General features: G+C 52.0%; 1 protein-coding gene across 4 annotated transcripts in view; it reads right to left on the bottom strand.

Annotated features, from left to right (window-relative positions):
- LOC119445669 (uncharacterized) overlaps positions 1-21,625 on the bottom strand; it is a 286,202-nt gene that overhangs the window by 134,256 nt on the left and 130,321 nt on the right. For all 4 annotated transcript variants that reach the window (XM_049663499.1, XM_037709951.2, XM_049663497.1 and 1 more), the window contains exon 2: positions 20,585-20,649. In XM_049663499.1, coding sequence (XP_049519456.1) covers positions 20,585-20,649 — 65 coding nt within the window. The remainder of the gene's footprint in view (positions 1-20,584; positions 20,650-21,625) is intronic.

The following is a 21,625-nucleotide window of genomic DNA, read 5'->3' as shown; positions in this document are numbered from 1 at the left end:
GCTGCAGCGCGCACATGCGGGGCGCGACTCTGTGCCCTCCGCACAATGGTCGAAATAAAAAAGGAGCTTGAAGCGGCAATGGGCGGGTGGAAAGAAAACGAGGCAAGAAAAAAAAAGGAGGGAAGTTTCGAAATGGCAGTCATGCCGTTTCGAAAATAAGAAGCGATGGGCGTGCGTGCGGTCCCGAAATAGCTCACTCGTTCGCGGATGCAGAATAGCACGTGCACAGTACACGCGTATATCAACAGGGGGGCGGGGTAGAGAAAGCTTAGCGCGGCGCGCGCTTGACGCGAAAGACAGACAGGCCGGCCCGACAGCCCGCGGTCGCGCATAGATATACGTATAATGCGGCAGGCAACCGCTTCAGAAAAGCGTGCGCTCGTGCACGCGTTCCTATAATATACATGCACGCACGAAGCGAGTGCCGGCGTGAGCGCGGCTTTTGGAGCGTTCACTCTCCGTGAGGTTGAATGGTGCAGCTCGCGCGCGCTTCCCCAGCTGGCGGCCCCGCCCGTTGAATGAGAGCGGGAAGCGCGCAGTATGTATATAATAGAGAAGGGCCAGGGCGCCGCGCCGGACTGACAGCCGTCGTATAGCGTCGACGCGCTTCGCAGCCGCTATATGCGTATACGTGCGCGAGTAAGAGCGGCGACAACCTGTCAGGAGAACTGTACGGCTGGCTGCGCTCTCCGTGTCGTGACAATGCGGGGAAACAAACGAGCGTCACCGCGCACAACACTGAAAAGTGCGTACATATATACAAAAAGAGCGTGAGAGAGTCGGCAACGCCGAATAGCGCATCCAGGGACGCATGGAACAGATTGCTGGTCTCTATATGTAGAGAAGCTAGAGAAACAATGCTCGCAGCAATAGTTATTCCAGCACCCGTTTCAGACTCGAGGGCAGCTAAACAAGCCAACGAGGAACGCTGCGGCCTCATATTCCTGAACGCGAGAGCTTGAGTTAGGAAAGCGCGATAGCGATCGTGACATACAGCACACGCCACGGGCAAGCGTATACAATCTGAGGACTGACGGCATGCACGCATAAATAACGGGTCCTCAGGATATGTCCACGAAAGGGAAGTATAGTCAGGAGCCTTGACGATGCACAGATGCAAGACCCTCTGCCCCACCAACATTTGTGCCTATAGGTTGCCGAAATGTGTTCGAAAGAAAGAGGGGAGAAATTATTACTATACGCGGAGTCATCGAGGCTCAGCAGATTAAGACGGATGGGACAACGCGAAGTCGCGAGATAAATCTGTGGATGGCGCTGATTTCGGAGTTGGAGACGAAATGCAGCAACGCCAGCCGGTCGCGTGGAAATATAGCGAGCTGGCAAAGAAAGTCGCAGTTTAGCGGCGGAAGGGCGTTTGATGGCTGAAAGAAATATACCTTCGCGAGCGTTTATGGCAACCAGCAGTTCACGCAGAGCCAATTAGCATAAGCACTTTCAGCAGCCCGATACTAGATGCAGATACAGTTTCGTTCCACTTGACTGTTCCTAACTATATACTTCCGTCACTTATACATTTTGCGGCCGTGTATGCTCACGCCGTGACAACGCGCCCTCGCCCGTCAATTCAATTTTCAGCGCGCGCCAGAATCTAAACTAGAATAAGACATATCGGTGCACACGAAGAATAACTGTCGTGTTCAAGGCACGACAGACATCCCATCGATTTCACCAAGAATCTCACCACACAACCGATACGCGTTCTCTGGTGGTCGAGATTTGAATGGCGGACTATGGCTACCGCGGATATGTTCGTCGGCGTAGCGTATATACCGTTCTGCTTCTTGTCCTGCTGTGCTGGCTAACGCGCTGTTTTTCCTGCACAAAGCGAAATCAACCGTAACACAGTAACTACACGGCTGGAAGCGCTTCATTATTGTAGAGTGATGAATTGCGATGCTCGACGTCAATTTCGCGAGCGCCGATTCGCGACGTTACGATCCTCCCAGCATAAACTGGATTAGAATTTTATGGCATCTATAAACGCCGAAGAGATACAGAGATAAGAGAGAAACTAACCTCAAGAAACGTGCAACAGCACACGTGAAACGAACGCTATCAAAAAACTGCTCATGAAATCCGCAATACGCCTAATTCCATGGCAGAAGGCAAGGCCACGGCGTATATAGGCGAGCACCACAGCTGTGGCGCCTTGTTGTTGGGAGAAACCATGCGCGCGCATTCGTGAGCATGGTGAAATCATCACGCGATGGCCGCGCGCGAACACACTGGCGGGGGCTGCCCAGCCGCCCATCCCACACCCATCCGTCAACGTCGCCCAGGGAGGCCCGGGCCACTCATTAACGCCACGCAAACGAAGCGGGCCGATGCGCTCAAGTGCGCACGCGCGCTGCTCGCGGAGGTCGCGCACGTCCCATGCGGCCCCGAACCGCCGCGCAGCGGCTGAACAATGGGCTGCAGTTGCTCGCGCTTTAACGAAGACCAACAGGCATCACTCGACAAGGACGACTCTCAATTAGCGATCACTAACAAGAATCCTGCGCAGAGGACAGTGAATTTCGGCGGGCAATGTCAATGTATAGACATACTTGTTTAACTGAGGAACTGCGTATATTACATGCACCTGCCTCTTCGCGCAATCCCGATTCTCCTTGTCCTGGCTGAGGGTCTCTCCTCCCTTCTATCTCGGGTTCGCTCCGGCACCGTTGCCAAACTTCTCGTGTGCGCATGCTCGGCCGTGCCCTCAGATCCCGGAGGCAGGCTATATCACTGGCAGCGAACCGCTATGTGACGCTATTCACGCAGACGCACAAGGTTATGGGACTAACGTGCTTAAGAGGGAGAAAGAAAGAAAGAAAGAAAGAAAGAAAGAAAGAAAGAAAGAAAGAAAGAAAGAAAGAAAGAAAGAAAGAAAGAAAGAAAGAAAGAAAGAAAGAAAAAAAAGAAAAGGAAAGGCAGGGAGGTTAACGAGGTGGCATGTGGTTTGCTACCCGTGGTACTACTGGAGGATGGGGACGCGGGCAAAAAAGGTATTGCAGCAGCAATAACATGCATAACATGTGATCACCTAGCAGCAGTTCGCCCAAGCAACGCGAGCCACAAGCGATTCGAGCCCGACTCCGCCGACGGCTTGTGTCAAGAAAGATGTCCACCGACGCAATTTAACGTCGTTCCCTTATCAACCAGGCTGTACGCGAAACGCAAAGCAACGAACAAAGGAAGAAAACAGGGAAACGTACATATCGTATAGTACCAAAAGTTGGCGTTCATTCGTGGCACGCTCTTCACATTCCCCGCCGTACAAACCCAACTTCCATAACAGAAACATTGATGCACGACCCAATTCCGCGCACACCGCCACATACACTACGCAGTTTTTTCGCCTTGCATACGCGCCAGCGCATTTATTGCGCGCCCGCCTCGACGGCTCCCCCGCAATAAGCGATAGTGCCTCCCGACAATTACACGGCGCTCATGACATTCCTCGCGCTGCATATAGCTGCGTGCCTGCGCTTTCTCAAAGGCGAATGTTTTATCACAATGCTTGCGGCCGACGAGGCTCTTCAGCAATGAAATATCGAGAGGGGGTACGCGCTGACGAAATTACAAATGCCTCACGTCCACAGGACGTTAATTCCGCTCGTACACACCGCGAAACGAACGGCGTTCTTTCAGTCAGCAGGCGTTATAGCGAAAAGTGCGGACCAAAGGATCGCGTAAAGTACGCATCGTTATTTCTCCCTTTCTTAAGCCAGCTTCCCAGCAACTGGTTGTTTCCGCATTGGCGGCAAAGAAGGTTATCTAAAGCAAACTATCTAAAACAACTCGGTTCACTATAAGGATTGGAAGATGTAAGGTTTGTACCTGTGACGACGTCGCGTGATACTTTAGCCCTAGAAAGCGCGTTAGACGCTTCGAATGACTATAATGAATTTGGGCGCGACAACATCACTGTGGTAATGCGAGCTTTAGGGTTACAAAAATGATCGCTCAAAGAAAATGCAACGTGAGAAAGATATATCAGTCTTGCCTCCAAGTTCCAGGCGTTTTTCGAATGATCCCGTGCTGGGGGCACTTCTTTCATAACGGGCGCAAGTCCTGACGAGATCGTCCGCCACCAGAAACTGACGCCGCGCGTATATACTTAATGCTGTCGCATGCGCTCTGCTGCTCATGAAAATGCCGGAAGCATATAAGTGCTTCCTCCAAGCTACATCTTTTGTGACTCTGTGCTTCGATCCACTTTCTAGCCTCCAGAAAAAAAAAAAAAAATGTTTCCTACTCGCTCGGCACAATTCGCCGAACTGCACGGCGGAGCTATACAACAACGGTTTCCCGGGCAAGGGACAAGCCGAAGCACGCAAGCCGCAAGGAGGAAGGAAAGAAGAAAGAAAAAAGAGAAGGAACGGCATCGAAGAACAAAAGACCAGAACACGGGCCAGCGGTTTCGCCAAAGGGGACATCGCCGCGGAACGCGACGGCGCGCGCGCTTCTCTGTCCGAACCGCGGGTCGACGGCTCCGCGCACAGTCGCGCACGAGAGAGCACGCGCCGACGGCCGCGCTCAAAGCAAACACTGTCGCTTGCATGCAGGGGCGACAATGTTTGCTTCACTGCGTTCCCGTGGCGCCACGCACTGCGACACGCACAGACCACGGTTCCATCGAGGAAACAATGAAACCGCGGGGGCTAAAAAAAAAAAGTGGGGACGGGGTCTTCCCTAGCCTGCTTCGCCGCAGCGTCGCGCGACGACGTGGCCACCACAGAAGTGGACGACGCGAGCTCGTTGGAGCGCGCCGAGGAAAAGAAAGACCGCGCCACGCGGAACCGCCGCGGTTTCTCTCAGTTTCCGCGCGGACATTCGGAGACAGCGTGGCCAGTCTGTAGCCGCATGAGAAGCCAAGCCGAGCGAGCCCAACGCGGGTTCCGGTTCCAGAGTCGCACCGCGCCTTTGTATCACAAACGGCTCCTCCAATGCGGGGGTGGGGTACATGTAGACAGCGCGACCGCCACACTGCAATACGGCGACGGACGCCACCTGTGGCGGAGAGCGTGTGGTGTGCCGATTGTGGCCGCGCAGCACGGCGGTGTGGGCGCCACGAGGAAAAGGAAACGGCGAGAGAGGAAGAAAAAGGGCGCCCAGAGAAAGCGAGCAAGCGGCCTATGGAGCGGAGACAAGACCGCAGAGCACCAGGAAGGCACGGTTGAAAGCGATCGCTAAAGACGGGGACAAAAACTGGGATTCCAGGTTAAGTGACACACCCCGCCACCACGAGCACTATAGCTACCATTCGTACCCTCCCCCCCTCCCCCCAACACGGGGAGCGGTGCACGCACAAGTGCTCCGAGTAAAGACATTCGCGCACGCACGGCACGCCTCGTGACGAATGCACGAAACGTCAGAAATACAATCAAAATATACAAAAGTACATATGCAGATGACGAGGGAGAAAAGTGATTACGTGCGTTAAATGAAATTTTGTTGAGCGGTAAATTTCGCATCGTAAGAGAATCGGATTGCGAACCGTCGTGCTTATAATTATAGATTACGGTGCTTAACTTTAATTTGAAGTTACAAAGTGCGTCGTTGTGGTGGGCTCCAGAATTGTTTTGATTGCCCGAGGCTGTTTGACGTGCACTCAAAGGACAGTAGACAGGCGTTTTAGGATTCCACCCCCGTCTAAATGCTGCCGCCGCGAGCGGGAATCGAACATCCGACCTAGCAACGCGCTATAGCCCAGCCACTGAGCCACCGTGGCGAGTGTTGCGTAAAATTAATAATCAAGTTCCCCAAGGTAAAATTTCTCGGGATTTTTTTTTTTTTTCAACGTGCGTTCAAACACGTGGGAAAACGAACCCTCGGAAATCCACGCAGGCTTAAGAGTAGCGGAATACGGTACATCCATGCGGCTACACGTTATAATATATACTCTGCTGTACAATGCAAACCAGCTTGCGTAAGCGAAGATAAGGCAAGAGAATCCGAGGCAGCAAGAAACGATTTAAAAGAACAATCGCAGTAAGAGAAAAATACACATATGTACACAGGAAACAAGGAAGCCACCAGGGAAAAAACACCTTCCGCGTCCACTCCTACCGCGGCCATTAGTTCACGCTGACGCGGATAACGCAATCGGGTGCACATCAGGGGCGCGGGATGGCGACGGCCGCTCGTTAAGGGATGAACCGGAATGGCGAACCGATTGTCTTAGCAGAGAAGCAGCGCCCTCGCAGATGACCCAGATGTCTGCCCAGCAAGGGCGCGAGGGATGCTGATCGGGCGGCGCTAAGAAATTACCTTCCTATTCGTCGTTAAACCTGGCGAGATAAATGGACGCGCTCGCGCGAAAGGAACAGAGCACTCGCCTCTCCGTCGCTTACGCTGTTATGCACGCAATCTTAACTGAATCGAAGTGACCCCGATCCGAGTTGTTTTGTTTCGTAATCGTCTCCGGATTCGACGGTCACATTGCGGTACGATGCGCCAGGTTCGCCATGATAAGTCGGACGATCCACACGACGCGCAGGCCAGGAAACCAGAAACGTCGAATCAATAAGAATATTTCGAGAAAAAAAGTTACTTGCAATACTGAACGGACCCCCCAACATTACTTTTACCTCATTCGAGTTAGTACAGTCGCAAGGAGCGAAAGAAAGAAAAAAATGACACCTAAACCTGGTTAAGCACCGAAACAAAATACAGTTCCTGCAATGCACGCGCGCTCTCACGCTATTACGAAGGTAATAATAGCACGAACCAAACACCGACTTCGAGTTCCGGTGAAGTGCCGAGTCCGTAATTTATTCGAGGAAAGGGAATCCCAAGCAGCCGCATGGAAACACGTCGGAAGCTCCGCTGCGCGTGTTGAGCCTAAAGGAGCCACGCATGCAACGGAGGCGGCGTTAAACAAATAAGCCCGCGATATTAATGCCACCGCGAGGCTTCTTCCCAGACTGGCCCCAAAACCAAGTATACGCCCTCTTCCTTCCAGAATACACGTATACACCGGATAATACGAACAAACCAGTCCCAGAAGAACGCCGGTCGCTGCGTTGCTCCCGCGATCGAGTGTGCCTCGGCTGCCGGCCGATGCCAGGCTCAGCGGGCCACTATACTGTATACGCAAGGTAGCCCGAGGAGCAGCGCCAGCGCACTCTGCGCTCGTTATCATTATACGCGGCGCACACACACACTCCGGGCAGCGCGGTTACGGAGCCAGCGCGCGCGCGCGCACGCAATCGGACCGTGCGAATCTGCCCGCGCCACAGAGATAGCCGTGGCCGCGAACGCAGGAAGAGCGTCGCGGGGCGAGGCAAATTAGCCGGGCGCACTGCATCGGGCCGTGCCGCCAACCCCAGGCAGGCCACTTCCGCGTCGGAAGTGGCCCCGACGATTGAGCGATGGCGAGGCGTATATAGAAGCCGTGCTTCGGGCGCTCTTCTTTCCCGCCACCGGTAAATAACCACATCTTCCCAACGCAGAGATGACAGCGCGAGGCCCGAAAGCTCGCGCTGAATCGTGACATAATGCTGGTGGCTAGCAATGCTATAAGTTATAACCCGCCGTTGTGGCTTAGCGGATATGGCGTTGCGCTGCTATACATGGAGTTGCGGGTTCAATTCCAGGCCGCGGTATTTCGATGGGGGCGAAATGCAAAAGTGCTCATGTACGTTGCACTGGGTGCACGGTAGAGAAACCCCAAGTGGTCAAAATTATTCCGGATTCCTATACGGCGTGCCTCATAGTCAGAACGTGGTTGTGACAGCTCCAGATAAACGAGCAAAGACTTCTTACCGCGTTCAGTGGAGCGGAAACGTCGGTCCACTGGCTGTCGCTGCTCGAAGCTTTCAGAACTGGTCGACTCGCGATCGAGAACGAAACGAGAAACGGGTCCCCTCGCGAATAAAGGAACAGCGCACAGCGTAATATAAGCGGTGGTTGTAATATAAGCACGAAGTCGGGCGTGATCCCGGGGCTTAGCCGGCGAGGAGCTAGGACAATGAATGCGCCTCCCAACAAAGGTTTAGTCAACAACTTAACTGCGCATATTGTAAAACATCACAGAGTTTGCACGGCGCGTGGTTTATAGATCACCGTCGAACCGCAAATCATACGATTATGCCGATGCACGCTGGCGGATTGTCTCTTGCGACAGAGGTCGGTTGTCGAAACTGTTGAGCACGGCAGTAAGTGAGCGTCTCTGAGTACAATACTGCGGACACTGGCACAAAACGTGGCTGATGGTTTCCTCTTCACCGCAGTGGTCACACGCTGCGGTTGCAGAGTGTGCCGAGAAGCTTAGAAAATAAAAATTTCGCGTATGCTTTCAGTTAAGCTATAGCTGACCAAATCATGTGGCACAAAACAAAAGCGCACGGGTTCGTTATAACAAACTTTCTTGTGGGAAGTTCCGCTGGCGCGATACGATATCATGGACAGTTCGTGAACGAACGTCCGGCGTGCGTCCAGTGACCGATGGCACGCATCATCCGGCCCTATAGATGCATCCCTGCTGTTGCGAGTAAATGAATTAAACCTTAATTTAAGTCAGCCTATCAGCACGGCTCCCTTCGAAACTTCGTGGCACGGTGCATATAGAGTCAGAATCCAGTCTTACCCAGTGTACGTAACGTATATAATGAACACGCGCTCGCCAAATGCGCAATGTCACGTACGTAAGTAAATCAGATTAAGCGGGCGTCAAGATTTCCAGATCACCATTGATGACAGAACAGAGACTTGTGACATACCTCCCCACCTCTGTTATGCCCCTCCCCCACCACAAACTGCAATACGTCGCATGACTGCTCAGTCATTTTCGCACATGTGCGGATGCCTCGGACCATAGGTTGCGCACGCGGGAGCGGTACAAGTTCACACGAGCGCATCCTTTATTGTATGACAGTCCGTAGGCGACAGATTCTCATCATGTGCGCGCGCTGAACTTTACCGCTCGCAAGGAACGCGACGGGATGGAGAATAGAAATTGGAGCAAAAAGTAGATGAGGCAGTAAATGGTTACATGAACAGCGATACAAGGAACACGCCTTCACACACCGTGGCAGTCTCCAACAAATCAAAAGCAGAAATATGAGCATTTTCGGCATGGGGCATCTCGAGCAATTAGTTACGTCGGCTTTCTCGTCTAAGGATCCGAGATGTCGTGTAGGCGCGTTTCTTGATTAGAAGAAATAGTGACATCACAGATTAACCCGACAAACTTGTACATCTACGTTGTGAACGTCAACTGGCTCATAACTAACTTATTATTGGCAACTGCGCGAGAAAGTGGGATGGAAATAGACACAACTAAGAACGGCACCAACAAGTCAGTAAATAATGGACTGACTGGATTGATTACCTGGTCGATTGATCGATCGATTGATTGATCGATCGATCAATTTAAATGTTGCCAGCTTCTTGTTGCCGGCATTGACCATTACACGAGCAGATAGCAGCGACATAATATACAGAAAGTTCATTTTAAAGAAAGAAAAGGATGCACATGGCCCTGCGACTGTTGCTCTAACGCCGCGATTTCATGCCGCGGGACATCTTAGTTCCCTTCAGTGACGCACTTGGTCCCTACACATCTGCAACATCGGCCAAGAAGAAAACACTGCGAAACTACGACGACAGGCGCCTCGGCGGCGCGTCCTCGCGAAGGCATCAGGCGAAGTCCTCGACCCAATCGACGGACCTCAAGAAGACGCAGCTGCTATACAGTCCCTCCGTCCCGAATTAACGTCAATGCAGCTCGTTTGGATGAAATGGCTTCGAATGCTTTCGGCCAAGTCAGCCGCGCGAGTCGTCGGCCCAGTCAAGATGCCACTATATGCCTTGAGACGGCCGTATGTGGGTCACCGCCAGTTGCGACTTCTCCTAACAGATTTGTATAGGGACGCGGCGAAAAGAGCCGGAAGCTGTCACCGTTCCTGGAAGGCGGGCCTGCGGCTCATAGCGGATGTTGGTCGGGCAACGCGTGGCTAGATATCGCACACAAGGACGATGAAGTCTCGATCCTCTGGTTCAGCCGGTGCTTCGCAAGCGACTTCGCTAGGGATAACTTCGGAATTCTGCACAGCGCCAGCTACAAAACCGCACTGCCCCTGTCTTCTCTGTCCCCGCGCTCCAAAACATATAGTTCACACGAGACGCCGATATTGGAACAAGTTCACCTCTGCCGTGGCGGCGCATGGAAATGAGCTACCGTATAATTGGCTGTCGCGTCCGTACGAATTCTCTAGGTTAATTGGACATCGGTGTATTTGCCACCGCATGCCTAAGGTTGCCACCGACTATAGGTGCTTTCCAAGGCTTTGACAAACATACGTTTACACTTTTGGGGAATCAGTGTTCTGCGTCGGTGTGTATTTAAGACCTCTCTATAGGATGACTTCCCTCAATAGGAAGTGCTGTAATTATCAATCTAATACATGCGCTCTGTTTGTGGTTGTAAGTGCAAGCGTACACATACGAGCCTTGGATGAGCAGAAAAAAAAAAAAAAAAACCCAGAGTGCACCTGGCCAAGCGCCAAAAACACGCTCAATTTCTTTTTCCTTCTCTCTCTCTCTCTCTTTTTTTTTTAACTGCATGTCGCAGACCGCACAAAAGCGCGCATTCGTGCAAGCTCCTGCCGAAAATCATCCGAACAGCGAACGCTGTTAACAAGATTGCACCGTTCGTCTGAAGTCCGAGCTCTAATTACGTCCGCGCGCTTACAAGCACGAAACCTGCGAAGCTGTGCGTTCTGCACCTCATGCAGAATCCACCCGAACACACGGGATCTGCCGGCGCAATATATATACGCGTGTCGATCGGCCTTCGCCCGCGGAAACAAACCGCACTGCTTTCGGTCCCGCACGAGCGAAACGGCGACCGAAGGATCGGCCCCGCTCCCCTCCAGCAGCCTCGCAGCACAATGTTCTATCGCACGGTCGTATACGTATACATCTGATACGCAACGGAAAAGACACGCTGCATGCCGCCGGTGGCAGATCGACTCGGACGGATGGTCCTCGCTTTCCAGGCCCTTATCGGCCCGCTGTTTGTCCGCCCTCCCGTCGGCTTCGCAGAGAAAGAGTCTCCGAAAGACGATCTCGGCGGGCGGCATTCCCTCCGCGGGCCATAAGCCCGGGCACCTTTGTGTATACAGACGTCTGCGCAATACGGTGTGTGCGTGCGTGTATATACCCGAAGAAAGCGGCATCGCCGCTGCCATGTGGGCCGCGGTCGTTAAGCGCATACGAGTGCAGTCAGGCAGCGTCCGTGAAAGAAGCCTTAAGATCCCTATCATTGTTGCCGTTACTGCGCTTGTTGCGGCTCCTGTGCTCTCGCCCTCGTCGTTATCGGGTTTCTATTCAGAAAAGCTAAAGATTACTTTGTCGTAAATCCGCTCGCATGTTCTCGCGAATATCTCCGCTCACCAGCTGGATGCGTTGGGCTATATAAAAAAGGGCCGATATATGCTTCGCGAGGCAGCGCAGTCGCTTCGTGCATTCGTGACGGATCTGTTACATAGATATGTGGCCTGTATATAGGACTAAACGTGTTATATGCTGCCGGTGGGCTGTGTCGGCGAGCAATCCGCGTGCTTCCGTTCCATGCGGCAAGAGATATTTGGGAACAAACGAAGCATGCGTCTGCAAACGCGACCTTCCATCGTGCCACGTGTAGGCGTTAGATTTCAGAGCAGACAACGAAGTTGAACTCGTTTCATTGTAAGCGCTCATGGTGGTCCAACAATAGAAAGAAAGAAACGAAAAGAAATGCCTCACGGCGGCCAGAGCGCGAATGACAGGGAGAATTGATATAGTGATTTGCATTGACGCCATCGCGACCGCCATCTTGGCGTACTATATATAGCCCGCCGATAAGCTGCGTAAACAAGAAACGTGCCAGCACGACAGGTGCGAGAAATCGACAACAGTGATAATGTGGTATAGAAAACGGTGGGCGACAAAGAACAAAACGATGTCCTGGTGATATAATATGGTGCACTGACGTCATCGAGGCCGTCACGTTCGGGTACAAACTAGTAGACAAATTAAAAGGAAACGCCGAGCAGTCGCCCTCTGCGCTGTGGGAGGGGAAATGGCATGATGATGATGATAGAGAATATGCAAGGAGGAAGCTGGGGAGCATAACAGGATTGTGGCCTCCGTTTCACTGCCCTATACACGAGGAACGGGGAACAAAACAATAGGCAGGTGAGAGAGAGAGAGAAAGTGGGGTGATAAGCTTGCATGCTGCGCACAATGACATTTTACGTGGTCAAAGGCGATCGCAAACAGGCAAGTGGTATAGATGCTTAAACATGCAATAGCGCCTTTATAGTCCGGCGCGCCAATGAACGGCGAGGTGTGTGTTCCGGTATCATGTCTGTAGACAAAGGCCGGTCGTCAATTTGTGCTAATGCACAATTGCGGAATAAAGATGGTGAAATATTGCTGGTCTAGCCAGCAAATCGAGGTAAAATGGTTTTGAAATCCCGATTACGAGAGGTACAGCAGTTCTGAAGCCGTGGAGCCATTGTCCAGAAAAAAAAAAAGAAAAAAGAAAAGAAACGTTTACTGCATAGCGCACCATACCCTGCAAAGGACAGTTAATGACGGCGCATCGACATCCTACTTATATGTCAGGAGAGACCAAACAGAGTGCAGCGACAGTATAGGCCCCGGAGAATGGCGCTAAAATGCATTAAGCTTTTGCTCGCAGGAATATGACAGCTTGTAGAGCTGACTTAACTGCCGCGACTCAACTATGTTAGCTGAGTCGTGTTAATCGATTGTTATATATGCCAAAGGCACGTCCGTACATATACGAAGCAATGAATGTTACAAACTTTTTTTAGAAAAAAAAACTAGAAATAAAAACAATGTATCTAGTTTGCGTGTGTTCTCTCCGCTTTAAAGAAGAAAAGGAAGCCGAGTTTCGTACACAATAAGCAGAGAAAGCTCGTTTAAAGCTTGTTTGCTGCAATGGGACCCGTATTCGGCTCTGTCGCAGCAAGTATGCAAATGACTCTATATCCGGATCTCGCAGGCCACCATCACCCTTGATCGCCAGCATGATAATATGGAAACTTTCTAGCCTTAAGCTGGAACGCACGAGATATATATGCCGTCAACTCCAAAGCAGCAATGCAGTCTTGTAGATATTTCTGAGTGCGCCGAACATGTGGCTAAACTGGCGTGCCACGTAGGGCAATGGATTTGCGCATCGGCAGATCAATGAAAAAATATATATGTACTTACCGAGCTAGTCAATACTAGAAATTTGATCATTCCTGTCCTCTATTTCTATTGAAATCGACTGCGCACGCAGAGCCTTTGTTAAATGGAACAACGCGAGCGCCTGCAGCCTGCGATCCGCAGCGGCAGCTTATCGTGCCGCTGTCGCTTTAAGCTTAAATTTCTGCACTCGACTGTAGCCGTGGCCTGGTGGTCACAGTTCTTCCGGGCGCCGCGTGCGGACACCTAGTAGCTGTTAAGCCTTTAACTCCTACAGTCGCATGCTGGCGGCGCCATACTCAGCCGACGCAGCCCACGCGCTTGCGTTTCCGTTCACAAATGCTTTGTGCGTATGCACATGCAATGTGGCTCAGCCACGCTTGCAGAACGATTATCACGGCGGTGAGAAAAAAAGGGGAGGCGGAAAATTACACAAGAGCGCTGCAAGAAAGCGCGTTCGTGAAAACGTATAAGTTAGTATAGTTACTGCAATTATTAGAAATGTACTTTGACCCTCAGCTACTGGCGCACGGTAATTAAGCGACAGGGTTGTCGGCCTCATTTGCGTTCCAGCATTTGCGTACCCATAACCACGCTGACCTCGAGCTGGACGCTCATGAATTTGCATACGCAAAGGTCGCTACAATAGCCAGCCCGTAAGAGGAAGGCACTGACGTCTGCGCAATATCAATCGAAATCCGAGGCGGACCTAGAGAGAAAAGAAAACAAACATTTTTAAAAAGATAACTCCGGTAAGAAACGCTCACGGTCTCTTTGATAACCGCGAGACATCACGTCTCGTCAGAAAATGCAAAACAGAAAAGTAGTTTATATCACAAACGATCGAGCCTCTCGTATAAGAAGTACGCCTCGAAAGAAAAGAGAGGGGGGGAGAAGAAAATCTCGGGCGCCTCCGTCCAAGGTCCCCACCGCCGTTTTGTGCCAGAGAAAGACATCTTCACGTGACACCCAGCAGCAGGCCGGCAACAATACAAAACACTCGCCCCCTCGAGGGGCACAAAACGCCGGGGAACGGCGGCAAAGCGAGCGAGAGCGCGCCCGGCTGCCTCGGGCAAGGTCGGCCGGCCGTCGCGTCTCGAGAGCGGCGACGACGACGACCGTTATATGCACGCTCCGCCGCTCGTCGCAGCGGGACGCCGCTATTCGAACGCACCTAACCCTCGCCACCCCTCCTCGTCGTCTCAAGAGGACGAGGGTCTGGCTGGGGAGAAGCGGTTCCGCCGGGACAGCGGCCAAGCTTGGACGGGTGCCAGGAGGAAGCCCCACAATAAAAAACTCGCACCTCCTCGCGCCCTCTTGGAAAGACAAGCGGGGTCCCGCTGCGGAAGCAAGGGTGCCGCCGCCACACAGCTGATGCGCCGCCGGAGAGCGGCCGACGGCAACACACACTGAGACAAAGAGGAACGAGGGGCCGCGCGCGCTCGTGCGGCCATTAATTTCGCGCGGGCGGCAGATCCGCACACTCTGCTGCGCATCCGCAACCGAGGAGTCGCGTGCGCGCTGTTACCAACGGAGCCACCACCTCCACAGCTGCCTATATATATATATATATATATATATATATATATATATATATATATATATATACACGCTCGCTGCGCAGCCGACAAGGCAGACAGGCAAAAGAGAGAGAGCGTTCAGAAATTTGGAGAGTGAGAGAGTCGCGCGCGCCGCATGATTGATGCAGCTGGTTCTTCTCTGACAAGTGGGCCACTTCCGCGTCGTCGGACGAAACGCTTCGCTGGAGACGAAGCGGGACGGCCGACCAGACAAGCCGTTTGTTAATCGCCGCGCGGAGGGGAAAAGTGGAGCGGCGCAAGCAGTATAGTACGCTATAAGTCATGCGCGCCGCCAAGAATGCATATGCGCACTTGTGTAGCCAAGGTGAGAAGCGAGGGTTCGCAGAGTGTGTTTGTTCCCTCCGGGCTCGCGGATGTCTCGCCCACGCGTCGTATTTTTCTACGCCGCGCAAGAGAAAGCAATCGCGCGCAGCACCGTTCGCTATCACCTAAGCCGTAGTTCACTGTACACCCGGCGACAAAATAAGCCGGGACATGAAGTCTGAGAAAAAGCTGAATATCTTCGTAGCCTGTAGCAGTAGCAAGTAAAACTGTATACGACAATATTGTTAGCATATTCTAGTCGAAGCCCAAAATGCAAATACCAGGCTACATTGTGAGGCTGCGGATATATTCAGCTTTTTCTCAGACTTCATGTCCCGGCTTATTTTGTCGCCGGGTGTACATCTGTATACACAAGGGGGCAGCTCCGTGACCGTATTTAGCAACGATCGCACTCAATTCCCGGTATTTTCGCCATTCGTCACTGGCTCGGACACCGTCGCTCCACCGTTATCGCCGGTATATCGGCCGCTCGGCACGATCGCTGGTAAGAAATATCGCCTGTTTTGCGTAATATGCACGACTGTTGGTGACAGCATCCAGTACGTTCGCGTGCACTAACTTTACAGCAGAGCAAAAGAGGCGCGGTGTTACCAGCGTTGTATATAACAGGGAAACAGCAGGAGAACGACCCCGCTTTGTGCCTATAACGAATACACCGTGGGCGAATACAGGCGCGGCATATTCTTACGTGGCGCGGGCGGAAAACGATGCCACCGTCTCGTATATACAGCTACGAACAGCCTTCATCTGTCGCAACGTGACAAATGACATGCTTCTCAAGTTCATTCTGACGAAGCACGAACACATACCGTCGTGTAATAATCATCCACTTAGAACGAGGCGCAGCCATGCGCAGCGCAACATTTTTTTTTTTTTTTTCCTGTTTTTCTTCGCCCTTGGAGGGAAGCCAATACGCACACGAGGGCGTCGAAGCCGAGGCAGCGTGCTGTCGGCTGGTCGAGATTGCCCGCATGGTGACGTCCCATGTTCGACGACAAGCTACCGTATAAACCGGTATATTATAGGCCGGTCCGGAATGTAGGTCCACCCTGACCTTGACTTGGCCAGACGACGACTCACAATCTGCTCAATAGGAACCGCTAAATAGGACGAGGGACGGCTTTAGCTGTTTCTTTTCTTTTCTGTAAAAAAAAAAAAAAAGAAAAGAATTCTCGACCTACATTACGGTTTATATGGCATACTATAAGGTAAAATACTAGGCCGCGGGCACCAACAGTGCCTTGATTACCGCATGAGTCGGGACTCTCACACCTGCTATCGGGCAGTGAGCTTCTTACAAGGTGCACTAGAGGAAAATTTGGCGCTAGCTGTCTACGAGAGCTGCCCAGCAGGGCGCAGCTCAGCACTGGAGTGATGGTTAGTACATGGATTTAATTGCCTAAACTTCGTCCTCCTAGGTTCAGTCGGTTTTACGAATTCACGAACTGATCATTCAAGACAAAATGTTGCGTCATAAATGCGAGAATTCGCAATGACTATGCATGCACGTGCGCAGAGACGCGTTGTCCGGCATGTGCTTAGAAAACTAGCTTAAAGATGTAGAAAGATAAAGCGTAATAAATAATGTCACGCGAACGTCCGAAGCCACAAGCACGGAGATTAGTAGACAAATCCACGTACTAACAATTTATTCTGGTAGCTGAACGACAGCAGCGCTATAGAGTTCCGTCTAGTAAGTTTTGTAGGAAACTCTATGGCACAGTCATATAGCCTCCCAGATCGGGCTGCGCGCGCTACCCAACCTCGAAGGCAATGATACGGGGCAACCCAGCAGCCAGTTTGTATAAGAAGGCGGAAGCAGCGCGTGCGGCAATCCTCTGACCGCTCAATCCCGACCAATTTAAGAGCTCTCGCCACACCCATCTAGGCGTTGCTTTCCATACGCTCTAAACGTGGCACTTGAAGAGGCCCCGAGACATGGGCTGTAACGTTGCTGAAATGCTGCAGCTCGCGGGCAATTCAAGACGCGCGTTACGTGGGTTGGGCCGCGTCGGATTCCTTGCCCGACAGGCGGTGTTTACGCTTAATCTCGTAGAGCCCTTCACATATAATTTCAACACGGCGACCGAGGCTTTTTTTTTTTTTCGATAATGATCTACGAACCAAAATCAAAGGCTGCAAATAAGTATTAGACGATTGGGCTTCAATGCAGAAGCTTTGTTGTTCACAATGCACAAACTGCCCGAAACGCCGAGCTTATATAAGTAGGTTTTAGTACCCGGCCGACCTAGGCATACTGCGTACTATGAAGGCGGAAGACTGTCATCATTGCGATTCAGCGTTTTTATATAGTCTGCATAGCCAGGGATTCCAGATACTGCCGTGAAATCCAGTTTCTACCGTCTGCAATTATGGAAAGGAAACCCGAAATGCCGAATACTTATTAACGCCACCCCCTTTCTTTTATTTATAAATTTAATTTTATGCTTTTTCTGAGCGAAAGGGGGCACACATCCTTCTCTTTCCCGTGACACGAATTTACCATTCGACGAGACGGGATGTCGCCAAACAATCGATTTTAATATGTATCAATAGTGAGGAGCTCCACATTTTGATCCATCCAGATCACGAAAACGTGCACCGAATGCACCGGTAACACGAGCGGCTTTTTGTATCCCAGACCCCATCGTACACAACCGCAGATAATCCAATCCGTGACCTCGTGCTAAGCAGTATGGAGTACACCATAACCACTGAAACACACACACACACACAAGAAGGCAGAACAGCGAAATGACAAAATTGCGGCGGCGGCGACCATTCCCAGACGCGCTCGACGTGCGGGGATTCTGGGAACGGATCATCCGTCTGTCAACTCGGCAACCGCGGCACGGCTCACGTCGCCGCCGGCCACGGATGGCCGAACGTGCTGGGATGAGCGAAGAGAGGAAGCGAAACGCGTTCAGAATCACGACGAAGCCAGCAGCACTGTCAGGAATAAATATGTGCGACGAGAACTGGGTCTCTCGGGCATGAAATATGGATGCCCCCCCCCCCTTTTTTTTCCCCCATTGTTCGTCGTTGCACAGTCACGCGTCGCGTATTGCCCGAGACTCGTTATCGAAATTAGGCGAAGATGACAGTGGCCGTATCAGCGTGAATGAAATAAAAAGCGCGGCCCAGCGATTTCGCAACGACACTGCGGCGCAACGCTGACAAAGAAGCAGGAAGGCGTACATATTGTTCCGACCACGGTGGCTCCTCTTCGGCCGCCCACAACAAGCTGCTCGGTGCAGAATGCATTATCGTTTCGAAGCGACATGCGCGGCGAGTATAGGCATGCCGGAGCGTTTTCGATGTTGGTCGATTTTATCGTTTCTTCCTGCGCAAGTGTGCACTGTCATTTTACAGGTGGGACTAGCAATGCTAGCCGAGCCCGACTGGGTGTTGACGCTCGTACGTACCGCGTTCCCTTTTTATTTGTCATTGTTTGTGCACGCACGTGCCGTCACTTGCTGCATCTAGCGTTCTGTCCGTAAACGCACACGCTTGACAAACCTCCAAGGTAAACCCGTCCGCACACGTGACGACTCAAAGTTGGCAGCGGAAGAACGCCCAAGGGCTGAGACGGTTCGGATTACGCGTGCGTGCGGCAGCTTGGCGAAACGCTCCACGGCTCTTGGCACCTTCGATCGCGCACATAATCTATACACGAGGGCGCGACCGCAAATGCCGTCCGGTCCAAGGGTGCCACTCGACCCGTACGGTCCAAGTGTCGATAGCTCTGCCAGCAGCGACCGCTTGAAGTCGCAGACCCGATCCGATCAAGGTCGTTCGGACGGTTCCGCAGCCGCGCTTCACCTTCCTCAAAGACTCGCGTGCGCGCTCAGACGGTACCCGAGTGGTTATACCGACGACGTGCATCAAACGAACAAAATGCTTGCGCGTTAGCAACAGCTATAGGATAGTCGAGGAAGTCGAAAAACGAGATTACATACTGCTCGCCTCGTACGAAACAAACAAAACGTAAATGACCTAGTGATAGCCCACCATGGAGAAAGAACAAAGCAGACCATGAAGCGAGATTTTCTTTTATCCAGCTATAGTAACGGCGTAACCTTGTTCGGCTCGAAAATAAATAACTAACTAAAATAAATAATATCATTAAAAGTGCTGATACCATATAAGCTGACACCCTTGATACTTCCCAGGTTTTATACATCATAAAAATAGTGCCGTGACATTCGCTGTGCCCACCATGCGAATACCCCGTGCAATGTATACGAAGCATTCTTCAGTTGGCGTCTGCAGGGAATGCGGATCCTGCTGCTTCCCACGTATATACAAACATGGTATTTCGGTCTTATCAATTTGGCACGCGAACCGACTGACCGATCGCGATCGACGACCATGCGTGCGCATTGATCGAAACAAGCAAGTTTGCGAGGCCTCTCGCGCGTTGTTATCAGCAGACTGTTTCGTCCCTTTTACCCGCACAAGATCCTCGCTCGATTGGCTCCGTGGCTGGCGAGTGCATGCATGTATACACGACAAGAGGAGTATACAGAGGCCTCAGGAGGAAACAGTTCGGATACGGGCATTCCCAGGCCGCCCGCTAATAACACGCCTTGGCGCTTATTGCAAGCACGTGCCGCGCACGCCAAGAACAGCGCGCCGAGCGAAACGCGAAAGCGCGCGCTAATTAGCCGCATGCGTACAGCGCGGGCTTCCGCCGGCGCCGTATGACGAAACCACATACAGGGGCGCTTGCGCGCACGGCACACGGGAGACAATCGAATCGCCGCCGGACGAAAGCACTTGGCGCCCGCAGAGAAAAACGCGCGCGCGATTGCGGGGAAAAGGACAAGGCCGCGCAGCAGCGCGGTGTAAACAGCGCAGCGCAAGACCAGCGAGGACGCCGGAGACGGCCACGGTGTATATACATGCACACAATGCACGACGAGCACGGATGACTTGCGCACAGCAGATCGCACAGGTTTCCCGGCGTTTGTTTTCCGCGGTGCATGTGCGGCCTTTGCACTCACGGTATAGGCGCGTTGCTGCGCGGAAAACGACGGCAAGCTTGGCAGCAACTGCGCACGTGTGCGTGTTTGCATGGACCGTGCCGTGCGCTCTCGTTGCGATATGTGCGCCTGTTCTCTATAGCGACGCGCGCGTGTACCAAACGGGCGTCGACACGCATAATTACTAGCGAAAGCGAGTTGGTCGCTATAGCCGTGACGGGAATAGATCGAGAAAATCGTGTACAACAGCGCGACGCATATAGATGACATGAAAGCGATCGAATCTGCGACCACTGGCAGTTTATCAGCTCGGCTAAGAAGGAGGGTGTGTTCCCAATGGTAGGGCAAACTTATCGTCGAATTCCCAAAACTCGAGGTTCGAAAAATGCTTAGGTTCAAGTCTGGCAATGACTATATTAAGCTTCGAATGCGGTCGCTATAGTAACCGCAGCAATAACTCACCTTCGCTGTGTTTTCCGGTGGATTTCTTCCTCTTCGCCCTGTTCGCCGGAGCCATCTGTCTCGTCCTGCACAAACCGAAAAGGGCAACAGACTCGAGTCAGCACTCGGTACAAATAGGCATATGCAGACAAGACGTGCGCGCGCTATGAACATCTATAGGTATAAAGGAAGGAAGGAAGGAAGGAAAACAAGAGATGAAAGGCAGAGAGGTTGACCAGGTTACGTGTCCGGTGTACTCTGAACAGGGGGATGGTGTAAGGGCGCAAAAGATAAGACAAAACAATCGTTTCACGTCATTGCATTATATCTGATTAGCGGGGCAAATCGTGATTGGAATAGACCCGCTCATGAGCACATCATATTAAATGACGCACATACAAGTAGCACGCGCTCGCGCAACGAGATGCTGACTTTGATGAAACTTGGACACGTTGCCCGGATCTCTATACGCGCAAAACTGATTCCCCACTCGATTATATTCACCGCAGCCCTTTAAAGGCAGGAAAGTGAATAAAGACGCTTTAACATTTCACATTTAAGATAAGATAAAGACGAGGCAACATACCGCACACTGTGCTATTTATAAAACTCGGTCCAGTGCTGCTAATATGAAAGAAGCTCCTCTAGCTTGCGCGCTTGTCCACCGACCACGAATATTCCCTCGCTTGAACGGGCACCGAGCGACTTGCGCGGTGGTGCAAAACTTCACCGGTGAACCTACAATTTCATTACGAACTCACGGTAAACGAATTCACACTCTGAAGTGTGACTCTTCCGTTGACCGCGCTAACGATGACGTAACTTTCCCATGGCCGTCCAATCACACTTTCTGCGTGACATTTCACGCGCCACGGGTCATCATGCCTCAATGTTTCAAGCCAATTGCACTGTGCGCCCAACAAGGCCGGACGCCAGGCGCACAAACGGCGCGACCTCGATAACAGCAGTCGGCGACGCCAGGTCAACACCGGTGACGCGCAGGGCTAAGCGTCCGACGTTTTGGGAGGATTATGCGTCGCAGTAAGTCAAATTGACCGTATT

Source organism: Dermacentor silvarum, chromosome 3 (genome assembly GCF_013339745.2).
Source record: "Dermacentor silvarum isolate Dsil-2018 chromosome 3, BIME_Dsil_1.4, whole genome shotgun sequence".
NCBI classification, from domain to species: Eukaryota; Metazoa; Arthropoda; class Arachnida; order Ixodida; family Ixodidae; genus Dermacentor; species Dermacentor silvarum.
This window is presented reverse-complemented; position numbering and strand designations above follow the sequence as displayed.